Source organism: Tympanuchus pallidicinctus, unplaced genomic scaffold (genome assembly GCF_026119805.1).
Source record: "Tympanuchus pallidicinctus isolate F22 unplaced genomic scaffold, pur_lepc_1.0 scaffold29, whole genome shotgun sequence".
Taxonomy (NCBI): domain Eukaryota; kingdom Metazoa; phylum Chordata; class Aves; order Galliformes; family Phasianidae; genus Tympanuchus; species Tympanuchus pallidicinctus.
This window is the reverse complement of record NW_026294746.1, coordinates 5575992-5593940: the sequence shown is the minus strand read 5'-3', so window position 1 is coordinate 5593940 and position 17949 is coordinate 5575992. Positions and strand designations below refer to the sequence as shown.

The 17949-nt window shown below is 46.5% G+C and overlaps 1 protein-coding gene across 4 annotated transcripts; it reads left to right on the top strand.

The window, feature by feature from the left end:
- Positions 1 to 23: 23 nt before the first annotated feature.
- CUNH1orf167 (chromosome unknown C1orf167 homolog) lies at positions 24 to 17445 on the top strand. 4 transcript variants are annotated; one of them, XM_052691667.1, is made up of 20 exons: positions 24 to 5598; positions 6100 to 6143; positions 6679 to 6856; positions 6970 to 7145; positions 7590 to 7687; positions 8051 to 8234; positions 8503 to 8684; positions 9195 to 9381; positions 9549 to 9771; positions 10322 to 10503; positions 10652 to 10748; positions 11155 to 11297; positions 11787 to 11995; positions 12351 to 12495; positions 13833 to 14103; positions 14655 to 14763; positions 15001 to 15214; positions 15312 to 15447; positions 15940 to 16050; positions 17072 to 17445. In XM_052691667.1, the coding sequence occupies exons 1-20, from the start codon at positions 4339 to 4341 to the stop codon at positions 17213 to 17215; spliced, it is 4293 nt and encodes a 1430-aa protein (XP_052547627.1). In that variant the 5' UTR covers positions 24 to 4338; the 3' UTR covers positions 17216 to 17445. The 4 variants fall into 4 exon arrangements, with proteins under 4 accessions (XP_052547627.1, XP_052547626.1, XP_052547628.1 ...); XM_052691666.1 differs by having other exon boundaries at positions 8048 to 8234; XM_052691669.1 differs by lacking the exon at positions 24 to 5598 and having other exon boundaries at positions 5641 to 6856; positions 8048 to 8234.
- The last annotated feature ends 504 nt before the right edge of the window (positions 17446 to 17949 follow it).

The window sequence follows — 17949 nt, the reverse complement described above, 5'->3', positions numbered from 1 at the left end:
TACAAGGCTTCAGTGGCTCTGCTGTAAGCTTAATGTAAACATGTGGACAGTTCTGCATGGAGATGTGTGGGCAGTGGAGGTGAGTGAGGAAAGGAAGGACTGGTGAATGGCAGGGGTGGCTTTGTGTAGTTCTGCACTGCAGTGGTGAGCTCTGGAACGTGGCAAACTATAAATTTGGATCTTATGCACAGCAAACCTGCCCTGCTGTGGCTATCAGGGGGAAATTCTTAAAAACAAATGTTCAGCAGGTTTTGTTAGAAGAAGAAAAGATTGTCAGCCTTGGCTGAAGGAAAATACAAGTGCTGGGAAGATCTGTGCTTTTCTGCAGCAGGTTCACTTTCAAAGTATACATCTGTTATTTGACAATTGCATTTCTCTGACAAGACCTGCTGCTGTGTTGACTCTTCAACGACCAAAACCCTGTTAACCCTGCTCTAGCCCTTAGAAACGTACCAGATGTATCTTTAAAAGCAAGCATTTTTCTCTCAGGTTTTGTCACTCTAAACATTAGCAGATGCTTCATTCCCTTTACAGCATGAGCATTATGGTGGCCTGCTGCTGTGCCTGGGCCAATGTTGCTTATGCTTGGATGAACACCTGGTAGATGCTGTAGAGCTGCATTAATCTGATTTACTCTCCCATGATGAAGACTAGGTAGGCAGAGCTTGTTTTCTATAAAGTGGCAGAGTGGACACATTCAGTGTTTTACTGTTCTTCAGAACTGTGCAGTGTCAGTATGGATCCCTGAATAATGTGTTTAAACACTCAGGAGAGAGGCAGCTTTTTCTTCCCTAGACCTGTGGACCACAGACAAAATGGCTGCTTTGAATGCAGCACTTCCTGAGTTCCTGAGCATGAACATATGGTTACATCTAAGGAAACTCTTCCAAGCTGTTCTAAGTTGGAAAACAAAACAAAACACAGCCAAATCTGTATCAGTGCCCATCTAGCTGATGTGCTGTGTGCTTTCCTGCGGAGAGGTCAGCAGATGTGAGGGCAGCACAGAGGAGCAAAGCAAGGCAGGGGTGTCAGTGCACTTGCTGTGAATCAAGGATGCCAACTCTGGGCAGTAAAGCAGAGACAGATGACAATAAAAACTGTGCCCCTTCCTGGCTTCTGAGGAAGAAAAACCAGCCGTTGGCGCCTCTCCCTCAGTGGCGTGGGGCTGAGGGCAGGGCATGGCCCGGCGCAGGGAGCACCGTGCTCCCACCCAGAGCATCACTGGCAGCCCGCGGGTGAAGAGGAGGAAACGGCGTCCTTCTCCGTGGAGCTGAGAGGGCGCTTTGAGCAGCAACACCCGAGAGAGGTCGTGGCTGAGCTGCCCTGCAGTGCCAGACCCCACATCGTCTGGGCTGCCTTGAGAACGCTGTTCTAATTAGCCGTGGGCGAGAGCCGCTTTCCCGTGGCCATCTGCAGCCCTGGTGACAGGCGGCGTTGCTAATCGGAGGGGATAAGCTGCTTAGGGCAGCCCAGCTGGAGGGAGCTCACTGCTGGAGTTGGGAGTTGAAGGGGGACAAAGCAGCCGGTTTGCCCCTGCCTTCAGAGGAGCAGACAAAGAGGTGCTGATCTGCCCCCCAGGTTCTGGCGAGGCCGAGCAGTATGGCCAGCAGCCCTGGCAGTGAGTAAGTGTGTCAGCTGCTGGAGCAGTGACCGTCTTCTCTATATTTTGGGGAGGAGTGCTACGCCACGAGGCTCGAGGCCAAGCTTGCCGTAATGGTGACGGTTTGGTTTGGGGGGCAGAAGTCTTGTTTCTGAGGCATTCTGTGCTGTTGGTTCTGTGATTGGAAGCGTGTTGGTGTGGTATTGAACCAATCGCTGGTTCCAACTTGGAACATGAGCCTCGGTCAGCAGGGGTGGGAAGAATGGAGTTGTCTGTGCAGTACTTGTGTTTGTCATTTATCTTCCTCGATATCATAATGCTCGAGTGGTGCTCACTTGAAAGAGCTTTATTTGCTTCCCATCGGCTGTGCTATTTACTTTGCTTGTAGTACAGAAGTAAACTGATCAGCTTAATTTTTGTTTGCAGAATTGGATTGATTTTGGGTTTTAATGCATTAGCATCATGCTACACGCGTTAAATGCTTACAGGCATAAAAGCTCTTATGGAATCCATTGGTTGTGGATTTCTGCAGTTTGCAATATGCTGTTTGCCTTGTGGCCTTAGAGGGAATTTTAAAAGGCACTTCATAAAATCTTATTGCCTTTCGAGTAGGATTAAATACTGCTTATAAGTGGCTACAGTAAGGTCTGAATGGTAATCACAGAAAGGACAACACACATGAGTTTTAATGGAGGCTTTCTCTTTCAGGTCTCAGTGAGACCAAAATTAGGGATATGTCAGGTGAAAAACAACTCAAATCAGCATGGCAATGTATTGAGTATTCTCAATATTGAGAATATTGAGAAAGAACTGCTGAAGTGAAAAAACAACAGAGCAACCCAGAGCCAAAGTTCCAGATGTTCATGGAACAAACCAGAGCTGATAAGTTTGACAATTCCAAACCCTTTGTAAAACTTCTGTGCGATATCTTTGGTTGGGTGTTCCTGGGATGCAAGGAGAGCTCCTGCAGAACGCCATTCTACATTTTGATGTTACAGTTGGTTGCAGTGAGAGATGCCCTAAAGAAGGTAGCAGTGCTTTGTCTGCTCGCTCTGTAAGTTGCCAACTTCTACTTGGCTTGAAAAAAAACAAAAACAGTGCATTTGGTGAGATTTGAAAGGCAGAAACACCAGTTCCCAAGGATAATTGCAACACTGCACCATGACCTGCTGTCCATTTGGCAGTCCCCACCTTGTGGTAGTTACTGAAGGAGTTTATATGGCTGCTTGCAGCCAGGGATGTCCAAGGCTCACATACTTTGGAAACAATGCCACTTGAATGGAGACCTTCTGCTACTTGAGTGTGTTTGAAAAAGATGGTGGGCATTTATTTCCTGCAGTCTTTTATATGTTGGCTGTTTGGGCTTTTTTTTCTTCTCTTTTTTTTTTTTAAAGATGATCTAGCTGCGTGTCTTTTTCACCCCATCAATTTCATTTTTTAGAAGAGGATTGGCAAAGAATGCTTGGAATGACAGCAGTTGGCATTTGCATTTAAAATTTGAGGGAATGAAAGCACAGTTCCCTTGAATGGCACTTACTGCTGTTATCCACAACTTAAGGATCTGTTCTGCATGAGATCTATGTGTGTAACCATCTGACTTAGTGGCTAGACTGCAAATTAGGTCTCCCATGTATGTTGTAATTCTTCCAAATTGGGGGACAGTGTCACTTCTCTGCATGTTTAAACACGGTTCTGTCCTGTAGTGTGGATAAGGAGAAACTGCCCTATGTAGCCTTCAGCCTTTGCAGGGCTGCAACACAATTTGTGGATGAACCTGAAATTGACACACAGTTAAACAGTACCTTAAGTCCAGGCAGCACCATTGCTAGCAGCCATGGAGAAAATGGGCATGGAGGAGATGTGAATTTGATTTCTGATCAATGAAGAGAGGGTAATCATTGTAATCCAGATGGAACCAGGTTGCTCTGACTTGTGTTTGTTTTAAAGTCTTCCAGCAGTTTTGTTGCAGATTAAGTCTTTCCCTTCAGTCATTCCTGCTCTCGGTCGTGATTGTCTGCTGACAGCAGGATGGATATAGTGCCATATTACTTCCAGGATTAAGGCTGGTGGACCAGGGACAAAGAGACTTAGTAGGAAAGTACCCAAAGCCTGTGGCAAACGAGGGAAGATGGGTCAAGAAATAGGCATGCTCCTTTGTTTATGTTTCTTCTTGTTTTTCTTCAGAGCAAAGAATCTTTCAGAAGGATGTGAATGTTGATCTGTATTCGGGTGCGAGAAGTTGAGCAGATATTTCTCATCACTGGCTTGAAGCTGCTGCACTCAGCGTAACTCCCAGGCAGACAGAACAGGGCTGGCTGTGCACCTCATCGCAGTCAGCTGGGCAGAGAGAGCCCAGACTGCTACAGACTGACCTCTCCTGGCCTTCTCAGCTGTTCCAGGATACCACCAGTCAGTTCTCCAGATCCTGCTCCCAGCTGCAAAATAATCTCTACTCTAAGCTGCAGCAGCACAGCTCGAAGCACGTGGCTCACAGGACTCCTCATCTTGCTGTGTCCACACTTCCTGCTGCAGAACTCCCTCAGGGACACTGTCACCTTGAGGCTTGTAGCTTAGAAGGGAGAAGGAATGAGAATTTTGGCCTTCCTCAGCAGCACAGTCAGAAAGCAAAGGCAGCTGGTAGCTGCTCTGTGCCTACTGCTCATCATCACTGTTTAGAAGGAAGGAATAAGAACAGTGACTATCCAGTGGAAAAGCAGCAGCCACCTGCTGTGTCTTGTATGGATACTGGGAACCCTTCGCTGGTCAATACACCTTTGCCATTTCATGCTGTAGATTGCCCTCTTAGGCACAAATTAGTGTTGCGTATTTCCTCAAGGAGCTCAAGGGAAAGCATCAACACTTGTAGTTCAGCCCTGACTTCAGGTGATCTCAGTCCATCTAATTTGGAGTCTCTTCAGCCTATTTTGCAGTCCTCACAAATTTCTGCTGCTTTGTACTGTTCAATCTGGAGGCTGAAGCAAGAAATTGCTTTCATGGGGAGCCGGGCCTCCCTTCCTCTGGAGCCCAAGTCTTTTCCAGTCAGTGGCAGTTTGTGCTTTGCTCCTGATGATCCAGCTCCTACTATCCTGAGCACAGGAGAACAGCTAGCTGGAGCAAAAACTAGTGCTGCTCAGGCAAGATTGAGATGGAGCATTCCATTTGCTAAAGGCACGAGCCTTGGTGCAGTGACGAGGGACTTTGGGCACGCTGAACCCCTCTCTGTCTCTCACAGATGCAGATACATTGACTCGAGCATGTGGAGAACCAAACTTTCAGGTGGCATCCATCCAGATAGGCTGTCTGCTGGGATGGGCTCTGGCAGGCTTGTGGATACAGAAGATTCTTCCAACGATTGCTCGCCTTATTTCAGATGCCAGTCCCAGCCAAAGCCGACTCTGGAAACTGGTGGGTTTTATGTTCATACAAGAAATCATTCATGTGAAAGGGTTCTTAAAGCAGAAGGGACATCTGGTGAGGCAACCCTATGTGCTATGCCTTGGACAAAAAACCACCCTGAGGGTCAGCACTTGTCACTGGAAACGTGGTTGGCTGGGACTCAGATGAACGTTGGCATATCCATGTATGGGACTCCAAGAGAAGTGTGTGTAAGAGTCACTTCTGGAGATCAAGAGTTTAGGCCAGTACAGCAGCTTAGCATTAAATCTGTAGAAGTCAAGAACCCCAAACCTCCTGTTGAGTCCAGCAAAGGCTTAGAAGAGGTATGTGACTGTAGATCTCCAGCAGCCAGCAGGATGGCAGTGGGGGGCAGCCAGTCCAGCCTCTTCAGCACTCAGGTTGGAAAAGACATTGGTGACTGTTCCAACATAGAACGTGTGAATGCAAACAGAGAAGAAAGGAGAAACAGACACTTCCAGCAAAGCAGATGGAGGAACTGGGAAGCTCCTGACCACCGTGAAGAACCTTGTGTAGAGAAGAGTGCCAAAGAACCACGGTGCTGTGAAGAAGGGAGCCAGACACAGGAAGCTGTGCCCAGTGAGGTGAGGGCGGGCTTGCTGTGTAGCATCCCTAATAGCAGATACTGTGCTTATCTCTACTTTCTGATAGAAGTGCAAAGTTGAAGCCTAGCAGTGATGGAAATGCTTGTCATTTATTTTTCTGCCTCTGAGTGGTCAGAATCTCCTCTTTCTGGTCCTTCTCCATCTCAACATTTGCGTGCATCTTCCTAAACACCAGCTTGTTCACTTGGTTGGTCTTGGGAATGTGAAGACCTGTTTATATTCCCAGGATCTACATGCGGACCAAAAGCATTAAGCAATTTTTCTTCCCTGCTTAATTGCAGGGTTCTGAGATTCCAGTTTTGTTGTGCCTTTTAGTGGCTGAAGTGTGTGAGAGCTTTCAGAGCAAAAGCACCCAATGTAACACGCAATGCTTAGCAGGACTGTTCTGGACTCCATCCAAAATGGCTTACCATGCTGGGCACAGGCAAACTCTTTGACAGTAGGGTGTTGGAATGACTGTTGTCTTCTGTCTGTTTTCAGGTGTCGGAGAACAGCTGCTGGTCTCCAAAGGTGAATGAGCAAAGGTAAAAAGGACTCAGAATTTTCGTGTGAGTGTGCTGGTAGCTAATGGGAGGAAAACTGCTGCAAAATGGCTGAGGAACCATTCCTGGCTTTAGGATTTAGCAGTGGGTCTGCCATGGTTGGCTCAGGAGCTACATCTGGTTGTTTTCAAAAGCTGGCTGTCTAGAATGGAGTGTATTTTAAAAACCAATATTTTTATCTTTAAAATTCTTCCTTCTAAATTCAACTTCAGTTACCATAGTGATGGAAAAAGCATTGGTACTACACATAACCTTTCACTGCAGCAAATTGTAGCATGCTCATTCCAGAGTTAGTGAAGATCAAGAACAGGGCTTATTCATGAGATGGGATTGAAATTTGTCATCTGTGGATCAGAAGAACATGAGATGGACATCTTAGTGTGGTGTGAGGCTGCAGGTTTTTCACTCTTTAGAGGGAATTTCTTTTCAGTTTGATGCCTGAAGTCTGATTGCCAACTTCTGTCTGCGTTTAATTTTTGTATGTTATTGGAGCTCACTTGTGCGTTTTCTCTCAAAGTTTCCAGCACTTACTTGACAGACAAATGGTAACTAGGTGTTTCCATGCCTGGAGGGACCACGTCAGCTGGAAGAAGGCTGCAGCAAGGCAGCAGCAGCCTCAAAAGGCCCTCAGTGCTTTTGGCTTGGTAGCCCAGCAAAGATGTGCCTCAGCTCTTTTAGCTGCCAGCTTCCACAAGGTGAGGATGGGCCGGGGGCAGTACAAGTGGCACCTGTTTGAAATTCAGTGATGTGGCCCCTGGTGCTGATACTCTGCCTACAGTTTGTTTTAACCATGTGGTTCCTTCTTCAGTGGAAGGAAGCTGTGACAAAACAGAGCCAAAAACAAGCTGCACAGTCTGAGTCATATTCATGTACCCAAAGTTCATCGGTGGGTTTTTCTGGAATAGGAAGATTAGCAACTATGACAACCTCAGCTCAGCACCAGCTTACAGAAGGATACATGAAGGAAGCTGAGCAGGCTTGTAGGTAAGCTGAGAGGATTCTCCTACTGTATCTCAGACAAGTGGAGGTTTACAGACATTTTTTCAGAGGGTGTGAAACTTGTGTCCGGGTCTGTGAATGGATTGCTTGCTGCAGATAACTGCTGCAGTAATTGGTATCTTAGAGTTTATAATGCACTACTGTTCAAGTCTGATTTGTGTCTGACACAGCTGTGCTGTACTCTTTCTTGAGTTCAGCTATCTCCTGCATATGGAATATGAGTGTAAATAGTATTGTTCCACTCCAGTACCACAGTCTAGCAGGACACGAAATGGTCAAAAGAAAAGACCATCATTCATCCTGTTGATTCTGAAGGCAGGAGAGCAAATCTGGACAAAAAGATAGGGCTACCCAGGGAGAAGGGAGGCTCTGGATTCACTTTGCATCTGTCTGGACAGAAGGGTTTTAAGGCATACTCGCAACTTTCAGGGTGGAGAGAGAACTGTGGACACAGCTTCATCGCAGGCAGAGAGGAGATGAGTTCTGCTGGAGAGCTCAAGCAATAAGAGATGTGAGGCGCCTAGCTGGTAAGCACGCGCTCTGTGGAGCAGCCTGAATGGAGCCACTGTTTCACCACGTTTCTTGGTCAGGGTGTAGTTGTTGCATTGACCTGGCTCTTCTAGAAACTGATCCTGCAAACAGCTGGGCTAATATCTGTAGTGGTAGAGGGTGGATTACCTGCCCTGCCGTACGCTTCTGCTTTGCTGCTTATACAAATTCAGCTGTAGCAGATACTGTTGCTCCAGCAGTGTGATCTATCTCCATTAAGTGCCTTTTCCGGACAGCTAGAGTTCAGCCTGGGAATGATTGCTGTGTGACACTAAGCTGTTTCAAGTTCTTCTAAGTTGCTTTTCTTCCTGTCAATCTGTTCCTGCCCTGTAACACAGCAGCTTTCAGACTGTGGCGCCTTCAGAAGGAGCTGCTGAGCAATGAGGAAGGCAGGCTGCTGGAAGCACGTGCCCTGATGGAAAAGAAGCGGCTACAAAACATTTTCCAGGTGTGGCAGTCCCGATACTTGGAAAAGAAAAAGATTTTAGGGCTGACAATTCGGATCCAAAGGAAATTGGTCTCCTGGTAAGTTGATGAGATGTATTTTTAATGTGGAAAAAAGTTCATTCTGGAAGTCCAAGGAATGATGGTGCCAATCCAGATAATGATGCGTTGCTCCATCTTAAAGTCATCTTTTAATTTTATTTTAGGAGTTAATAAAGGTAGAAATATATTTTGGTCAAAACAGATCTGATTTTAGTGGCAGTACAAACTTGATTTAAAGGACTCAGAAGTCAAAGTCCAGAAAAAGATTTAGTAGTTCAGTATTCTGTTTTCCTTTGGTCTTTCTCAGGTGCTTCAGTGCATGGAAAGAGGCTGTTGAGCTAAAGGCTTATTACAAGAGCAGCCTGACACATCTCAGAGTAGAATCAATGAAGAAATACTTCCAGCAGTGGTTTCAGATGCTGCGGGTCAGAGAAAGCAATAAGCAGGCAGTGGTGAACCTCCTCCTCCTGAGATGGAGGCAGCATTATGGTGAGTGTCATGGGGCTTGTGGAGCACCTAAGATTTGGAGTTGCTGAGACTTATTCCTTCTCCACTTGTACAGTGAACTGAAGCCTGAAAAACAACTGAAAACAGCCTGATAATAGAGAGGCAGAGATAATAAATAGAACCACAGAATCTTTTGAGTTGGAAAGAACCATTAAGGGTGATCTAGTCCAACAATGAACAAGGACATCTACAGCTAGATCAGGTTACTTAGAGCTCTAAGCCATCCAGCCTGAGTTTGAAGGTCTCCAGGACCCTGGGCAACCCATTCCAGTTCTCAGTACATGTAACTAAGAAATACCATGAGCAGTAGGTGGAGGGCTAGTTGTTCTGGATGTGTCTCTAATGCTATAAGCAATTTGGTCCCTATTTCATAGACCCAGAAGAAAGCCTTAAGCCTTGAAAGAAAGCTGTTAGAGAGCTGGGCTGGACTGAGTTTCATATGAATGCTTTCTGACAATTGTTTTCTCTTGTCAATCTCTATAATTGGCTAAGGACCAGCTGTAAGCTCAGTATCTCACAGAACTACAACAGAAGGTGATGACAGCTGGCCTTGGTGGGCTGTAGTGCCAAAGTTTCCTGAGAAAACAGGTTCCTCTCTTGATGACTTCTGCCTAAAGATGAAACTCCAGAGAGTGTATCTGTTGTGGAAGGAGAGGCTGTACGAGCACTGCAGAGCTGAGTGAGTGACAAAACCAGTTCCTGGAGCCTTCTTTGGTTGTATCCACTTGACTCCCAGTCCCCCTGGAAAAACCTCTTGTTCTATCTGTTATCCATCTAATCTTTACCAGTGTCCCCCTCTGGTATCTCTCTTCAGTCACTTTGCCATCTCAATATCTTCTGTCTCAGTTCTTTCTCTCAGGCTTTGGAGGAGCGTAGACTCAGAAAAGCTCTGAAATTGTGGCACCAGAAGTATCTCATGCTGAAGACAAACAAACAAAGTCCTCAGCACTCTCACAGGGCTGTCTATGAAGAACCTCTTGCTGTGCTGTTTTGTGAGGAACGCTCAACATCTTCTGGCTTCCACAGCAGTGCTGCAACTACTCTTGCCTCTCAAAGCTCACTGGAAAAGGTGAGGAAGTTTTGTTACAGGTCCTTTCTCTGTCCTCTATGTACGAACTGCTCTGAAATTAGGATTTTTCAGGAAATAAAATCTGCTTCAATGTGGAATTGTCATTAAGAAACTGTGCTCAGTATTTAGACCTGAAGAGCTCTCAAGCTGTAGGGTCCTGGCATCAGAAGTTGTAAACTCACTTCTCTCTCAGCTCTCCTCATGTAGTGATACTGGGAACTGCTGAGTTAGTGTGGTTCTCGTGTGTACTTTGTTCCTGTTTGTGGCTGCAAGGTGGAAGGGATGAAATACAAACAAGCTCTTCACTGAGAAAAGGTCAAACAGGCATATTTGCTGCCTCTGTGATGGCTTGCTTTCCCATCAAGGATGTGTTTGTGCTCTGGAGCTGCCCTTGCTAGCCTGCATTTCCTTTGGATGCATTCTGGATTTTCCTGATTCTTGGCTGAAAGGAGGTGTAAATGACATGGTCAGAATGGTCAGAACTGTTAGCAGAGTAATTCTACTGTTAGAACACTTGTCTCATGGTGTCTTTTTTTCTCCTTATGTGCAGGAATACAGTTTTAGTGACAGCAGCCAGCAGAGCTGCTCCTCCATTCTGACTGCTGAGGATGTGCCATACCTGCCCTATTACAATTCTTTCCTGCAACTACACCAATGTGCAGAGCTGCCAGCTGAGCTGGGTGGGGAGCTGTGCTTGCAGGCTTCCTTTCCTCCATGGAGGACTAGATCTGGGTAAGTTGGAGACTTGTTCCTTGGGATGCTGGTTGTTTGGTCTGGCCAAATTCATTCTTTCAGCACAGTCACTCACACCATCTCACAACAGCCTTACAGATACTTTCTTCTTTCTCTTGCTTTCCTGACTGACATATTTTTCTTGCAGAGAAAATTGGTTTGTGGGAGGTCAGTTCCAGTCTTTGGCACTGCAGAGTGCAGACAGTGATGTCCAGCCTCTTGTCAGTTACTCTACATGGGAAGAGGTGAGACCCAAAAATGAATGCAATGCATGTAAATGTATAACTGCTTTTTGTGTGGCCCAAATGAGGAAAGAGCCTTTGGGTTTCAGGTGTCAGGATATGGAAGATCTCACTTCTTCTCTTCTTGTGATCGAACAGAAGGCCTGGGGGGAGAGTGGGGCGGTTGAGCTACGTCTTAGAGCAGCTCTTCCTGTTCATTTTCTAGTTGAATTGGAAGTTGTCCATCTGCCTGGGATTTAAAAATCATGTCAGACCCTTGTATATAGATGTGTGTGAGTGTGGGGGGGATGATTAGCAACAGAGACTTAGATGTCACTTCCACAGAAGTCACAGCAGCAAGAACAGGCTGAGCTGTAGGGAGTGACTGTGTCTAAACAGCAGTTCAGGACTTTGTTTTTCTGAATTACAGGACTGCAGCTCTGAGAAGGAGGTGGAGAGTTCCTGGCACCATGTGGAGAAATGCTGCCTGGAGAAGTACTTCATCATCTGGTCCACTCGAACTCAGCAACTCACAAAGGCCCAGCAGTACTGCAGGCTTCTGCAGCTGTCTCGGTAGGTATTGTGTTTCTCAGAAGTTTCCTGAAGCTGTCTGTTTCAGGAGCTCCACACTTGCTTTTCAAGAACTTTCCTCTTTTTCAGTGGAAGTTTTGCAGCCCATTATTTTATTTTCCTGCTTCAAAATTATTATATCTAAACGCTGTTCTCTCTGCGTTGATGAGCTGCCTCAGAAGTTAGAGTGAGCCCAGTGCTGCTGGTGTCAAGCTTTGGTAACTTCCTGTCTCCTGAACTGGCCTTGCTCTCTACTTATTCAGAAATTGCAGAGAACAGAAGACTTGGCACAGCCAGGACAGAATACCTTACTGCCTTACACCCTGCCCTGCCTTTGGTTTACCCTGACATTTACTTAGGAAAGGATCTGAACAGATATGATGCATTTCCTAAAATATCTCACATATATTTATTGTTAAGGTTTTGATTCCAAATGTATGAATCTGTCTGAGTTGTTCCTACAGATGCTCCAATGATCTTTTTCTTTCTCAGAGCCTTTCTCAGATGGCACCACTGGGCTGCAGAGAACAAGAACCAAAAAGTAGCAGCAGCCCTTAAATACCAGCTTAATTGCTGCCGGGTGGTTTTCAGCTTGTGGAAGAAGAGACTGGTCCAGAAAGTGGAAGCTGACCAGAGATTCAGGAGTCACCTCCACCAGATGACTGCTGATGCTCTTTGGCGTTGGCATTCCTACTGTCAAAGTAAGTTACTCCATCCTACAGCAGCATTTACCTCTGTATAAGAACACTGAGGGAATGGTTGGGCTGGAGAAACTCCTGCTTCTGGTTGTAGGCGTGTGAACATTAGTCTAAGGGCGAGTGAGAGCCTTATTGCCCTGTTCTGTGTATAACTGATGCCAGAGAGATGCAATCAGGGAGGCTGATTGGGGAAGGGGTGAACTGAGTAGTCTTTTCAGCTGCTTGGGAGATGATGGGCCAGACTAAGATTTCCTAGACTGCAATTTGCAGCAGGTGTATTGTCTGCTCTTGTGTGGACGCTGTAATGGGGGAGGGAGAAGTGGAACTTATCTCAGCAAGCTCCTGTCTTTTCTCATAGGGAAGTGTAACATGAAGGAGCTGCAGCAGAGATGGGCTCAGCATAGCTGCCAGGAGAAGAAGAGATTGATCCTGCAGACGTGGCGCTGCCAAACAAGGCAGCTGAAAAATGCTGCTTTATTCTGGGAGCGTCTCCTCCTGCACAGGTTTGTTTCCTTTCTTTGAAGTGTTTCCAAGGGAAGCTTTGAGTGAAGAGCAATTTATGTAGCAGCGGATCCAGTGTATTCAGACCCGTTTGATCAGTGAGATGATTTATGCCAAGGATTCATTTAAGGCATGGGAAGTGAAGGTTTGTTCCTAGCAGATTTACTTATGAATTGCAGGCTCAGCCTCAGAAGGAGAGAAGGTCAGGAAAAAGCAGCAACAAAAAAGAAACCCAGTAAAACCTTAGCAGCTGTGATGCTTAGAATCTATGCTCACCCCACCCAGTTGCATTTTCTTCTGCAAATCAATCTGTGTGGTGGCACCCTAGTGGGAATTGTGTTTCGGAGAAGTCCTTCATGTTGCTCCTTCCCGTAGAGTGCCTCCACCATTAATCTTCCTTCTGAGCCCTCTTTTGATGGGAGATCGCCTCTAATTTCTCACCTTAATGTCAATAAATAAATCAGCTTGCCAGTCAGCATGGCTGTGGTGCAGGCTGAGCCCTGTTTCTTCTGAGGGGGGCATTTTTCATGCTAGGATAACCTGCAATAGATTCTCTTGATCTTCAGAGAAGCCTGCCAGGCAGAGGATATTTACACCTCCGTCCCATGGTGCAGTGGGGCAGTTTGCATAATGAAAACCCAAGTGGAATGAGGAACCAACAGGACGAGCCAAGAGTTAAAAGCAGATTTGCTTCTGGGTTTGTGCAGGGAGGCTGCCCTCCATGCATCACAGTAGATAGAGGAGGAGTTATTGTAGGTGCAGATTTGCGGTGCTGTTAATTGTGTCTCCTCCTGTACACACTGTAGGATTTGTTTATTTGTTAAACAAAATCTTGAATAAAATTTGAATAATTCTTTTCCAGCCATATATCCTGTGTACAGCAGGCCCTCAGCGTTTCAGCCAAGAAAAAGAGGAAATTCTGCATCTTCACAGTGAGATGCTATTTTGAATCCAGCTTGGTTCTGCAGCAGGAAGACTTAACTGGGTCTGCTGGGATTGTGCTGAAGGAAATTTCAGCAGTGTCATTACTCTTATCCCACAAGTAAACAGCCTTTCTCTATAAAGCATCATCCTAAAGATCAGCTGCTGGCACAGGGAAAGATCAGACTGACTAATTTAATTCTTTCTTTTTCTTGTCAGCAGAGGGAAAATGTAATATTGTATTCTGTTTGTAGGGGTATTTAAAGAGCTGCAACACTGGAATGGCCAGAAGGGAGCAGTCATACTCCTTTGACCACTTACACATAACACTGCAGAGTGGGTTGAGAAGGTGGAATTTGGCCCATTGTCTGTTTGGTGCTGATAAAGAGCACTTTTCTGCATTTGTACTGTTTTTCAGGTGCATAGTCATCTGGGCCCAGGTCACTGCCTGCAGACTGAGGCAGCAAGAAGCCCTCTGTTATTTTAGAAGGGTCAGAGAGCAGCATCTTCTAGAAGTGAGTTTTGCAGAATGGAGAGTGAAGTTCATGACAGCTAAACAGCAGTTGCTGGGAGAGGAGAAAAGCCACACGTGGCATGGATGTTCTCAAGCTAAAGCCTGTCAGCGCTGGCGATTGGCCTCAAGGGGACAGCAAGCCCTGCACTTGGGGTCTGTGGCCACTGTGAAACAGGTAAGAAGAAAGTCCTTCTGAGATGATTTAGGACACCCAGTTGGCTTGTGGGTCCCCGAGCACTGAGCTGCATTGACAGGGCTTGTAGGAAAACCTGGTTTGGCTTGTCCTAACTGTGGTGACTGCTTAGTTTCTGCCTTGAAATTCTTTACAGACTGTGCAAACAACTTCATCACCATAATCTGGCAACCATCTGGAGCACAGTATTAAGGAGTGGGGATATTTTTGACCAGGGAGACAAGAGCACTCCTTCCTCTCTGCTCAAAGGTGGGATGGGATAATCACTGTCCCCACAGAGCAGACAGAGCTGTCAGGGGTGCATACTATTTCAAAAGGCTCACAGCTAATAAACCACAAAGAGCTGGATTGATTTTTTTTGAAAGACTGAGTCAGTCCTGCTGGGATCTCATCTGTGCAGTTTCCAGCCTGGGGTCTAGCACATTAAACTACCTGCAGGGATATGAACATAAGTGTATCTGTAGGGCTAGTTTCTGTGCTGTATGTGTGCATGTGTTTAGACTTGGTTGCAGCTGTGTTAATTCTGTTTGCAGGCCTGCAACTATTGGACAAAAGCAGCTGCCTTTTCCCAGTGCTCACGGCAATGCAGTACCCTGATAGGTGCTAGGAAGAGCAAGAAGATGTCCTTGTCTTTGTCCATAAGTAAGATACCCCATTCTCTCTTCCTTTTGTGGGGCCATGTGGGGTATGTGAGCGGGGAGGGGGGAGAGGTGCTTGCCAACCTAATGACTGGGGTTTCTCTCTGAAGCAGATGCTAACTGCAGTCAAATTTTTACTGTGAACTGCTTCTGTTTTCAGCGTCCAAAGGACTGAGAACCTGTGGCAACTCTAATCTCTTCCTCCTGTTAGCTCCTGTGTGATTCCTCTTTTCTTTCCTAGAAAGCAGAGGATGCAGAGAGAAAGGCTCAGCTCCAGCTGCTTCCCTTGGGTTTTTTCCCAGTGCTGTTCACCGCTGGCTGGTGATCTACAGAAGCCAAAGGAGGACTGAAAGGCTGCTGCTCCCTCAACAGCTAGAGAGACATGATTTGGTAGGACCTGTCCCTGGGAACAAAGCAGAGGTGGACTCCGATGAATGGAATGACAATTGGCTTGGGTAGGCAGAGTTGGAGGGCTCTGAGCTTCATCACTGTTCTGCCACCAGGAAAAGACTCCCTGACAAAAGCTTGTTTTCTTCATTTTCTTGCCTACAGGAGGAAGTACCTGAGGTGGTGGCATCACACGGTGACGCTGCGCCGGTGCCAGCGTGCCAGGAGGCTGCGCAGTCTGGCAAGGGGTTGGCAGCAGTGGAAAGAAGCCAGCAGGGTGGTGATGCTGGCACAGGTGTTGGTGAGTGGTACTGCCACGTGGGTGTCAATGATGGGTGTTAGTGGATAAGCCCACTATGCTTGCAGCCTCCACTACATTCTAGAAGATGAGACCTGGGGATTTAACATGCTCAAATGTGCACGTAAAATCCCAGTTTGCTGCTGTGGCTACTTTATCCAGCTTTCTCTTTGAAATATCAGCTGTCATTTGTCTCCCCTCTGCTCAGGACAAGATGAAATGGTTTCAAACAAAAAGAGGGGAGATTTAGAATGGATATAAGAAGAAGTTTTTTACAATAAGGCGGTGAGGCGGTGGCACACAGGTTGCCCGGAGAGCTGGCAGTGCCCCATCCCTGCAGATACCCAAGGTCAGGCTGGAGGGGGCTCTGAGCACTGATGGAGCTGCGGTTGTCCCTGTTTATCGCAGAGGAGTTGGAGCAGGTGGCTTATAAGAGTCCCTTTCAACTCAAACCATTCTATGATCTAATCTGTGCACTGCCTTTCTTCCTGGCAGGACCAGCAGCGGCTGATAGAAAAGGCCTGGAGAGCATGGAGACGTCGGTATTTACAAAGCTGTGTAGTGCAGAGGTTTCTGGAGGTTGAAGCCAGAAGCCTACTGTCTGAGGTAAGCACTCAAGGCTGCTTTTATTCTTTGAACCCCAGAACTCTGGTACAACCATAAGGGTTAAAAGGTTCAGATCTAAGCTCAAGGTGCCAAGACTCCAGGGAGGGCTGTCCCTTATTGCCACCTGGAAGGTGAAACAGAACATGGAGCTATGTCTGGGCCCACGTGCTTCCTTGTTCCTGTGAAGTGTCCCATCAGAAAGATAATAAGCAAATGGCAGTTTGTGGTTAGAGGGATGTAAAATGAGTTCCAGACACCTATGTCGTTTTGTGGGAAACAGCTTCTTCTTACTGTGAGGGTGAGTGGGTGTGTGCCTTTACTAAGGAATTGAAAGGTGGAAGGGGTGCCAGGCTCTGTGGTGGATCAGCAAACACCACAAAGGGACAACTGATGTTCCCTGTATTTCCCTCCCTGGACAAAGCACTACTGAAAGGAGAAGCTGAATACATCAAGAAGGAGAAGTTGAATACATCAAGAAATGGGACTTGCCCAAAACAAGGGGAAATAGCTTTGAGCTTTATTTAGCTTTATCTTTGGGGTAGCAGAACTCTGATAAGGGTTTGAAGGGACACATAACAGGATCTTTATCCATGAATCCTCTGCCTCTTGAGAGCCCATTTAGGGAACAGTCAGGCTCCACACTGTTACTGGAGGACTGTGGTGACTTGCACCCAGGTCAGGCAAATTGTTGTAAACTTGAATGTGCAAGCAAAGCCCAGTATCTCAAATAGTCGCTTCCCTCCTCTGCCTCCTAAAGGTCCATGCAGGATTAAGTCCTCTTTTACACGATGAGCACAAGTATTGAAAGGAAGGCAGAGGGAGGAGGTTGTCACTTTGATTTGTACTCTTCACTTCCCTTGTTGGCTACAGTAACACAGGGGGGATGGAGAAGACAGTAAGTGAGCAGAGAGGCATCTGGCTTGGCCACTGCTAGAGAAAGAGCTGGGTTCACTGGTGCTGTGAGGGTGGCTGCAGTCCCTCCAGGGCAACCTGAGTTTCTAATTTGTCCCCTCTACTTCAGGCATTTGGAAGATGGCGTCAGCTCACAGTGTTCCAACTCAAGGACAGAGGACACTGCCTGCAGCTGCTCATTTCAGGAGTGGAGGATACAGCTGGCAGTCACAACAAAGAGCTGGTCTCCTGCAATCTAGAAAGCAGTTCATGACCTACCTGTGTGATTAAAAACAGTGCTGCAAGCCCAAAGCATGGTGATAGCCAGAGGACAACCAGGAAGAGGTGATATCCAGAGAAAGGTCTTATTTAAGGACTGATATTCTGCCTCCCTACTGCACAAACTTGAGAACTTGCTTAATGCTTTTGTTGTGAGGTTGCATTCCCTTTTCTGCTAGAGCCTGATTTTGCTGGAGTTCTGATTAAAAGTCAAAAAATACTTTATAGGACCTCCCTTAACTTTTTTTTTTTTTTTTTTTTTTTTTTTTTTGGTAATTGAGAGCTTAGTGTCATGTAAGGGACTAAGCAAACTGTGGTTTTGAAGAAGTGAGCAGGAATGTGTCTGTGGAAATGCTACATGCTGTCGATTCCAAAGTTTGGACTGACGCTGGTCACTGTGAACAGAGACCTTATTTTTAAGATTAGGCTCTTCCCTTGGGTGGTTGGGATGATTCCCACTTGGCCCCCACCCCCTGTCCAAGTCCATCAGCTCTTCATTAAGGCTTTCAGTGGGTGGCCAACCTCTTGACTGCTTCCTGCTGGTTTCTTTCTGCACTGAATGGGCTGGGGATGAAGAAACCTGCTGGGAACAGCTGAGCGCCAAAAGCTTTGCTGGGGGAAGACAGGCGTGTCTGACCCCCAACCTTCCCATTACTTGCTCCTGTGATTGATGCCCTGTAATTACCCTGGATATATGAGCCCAGTCTCAGACAGCTGTAATGAGAGGGT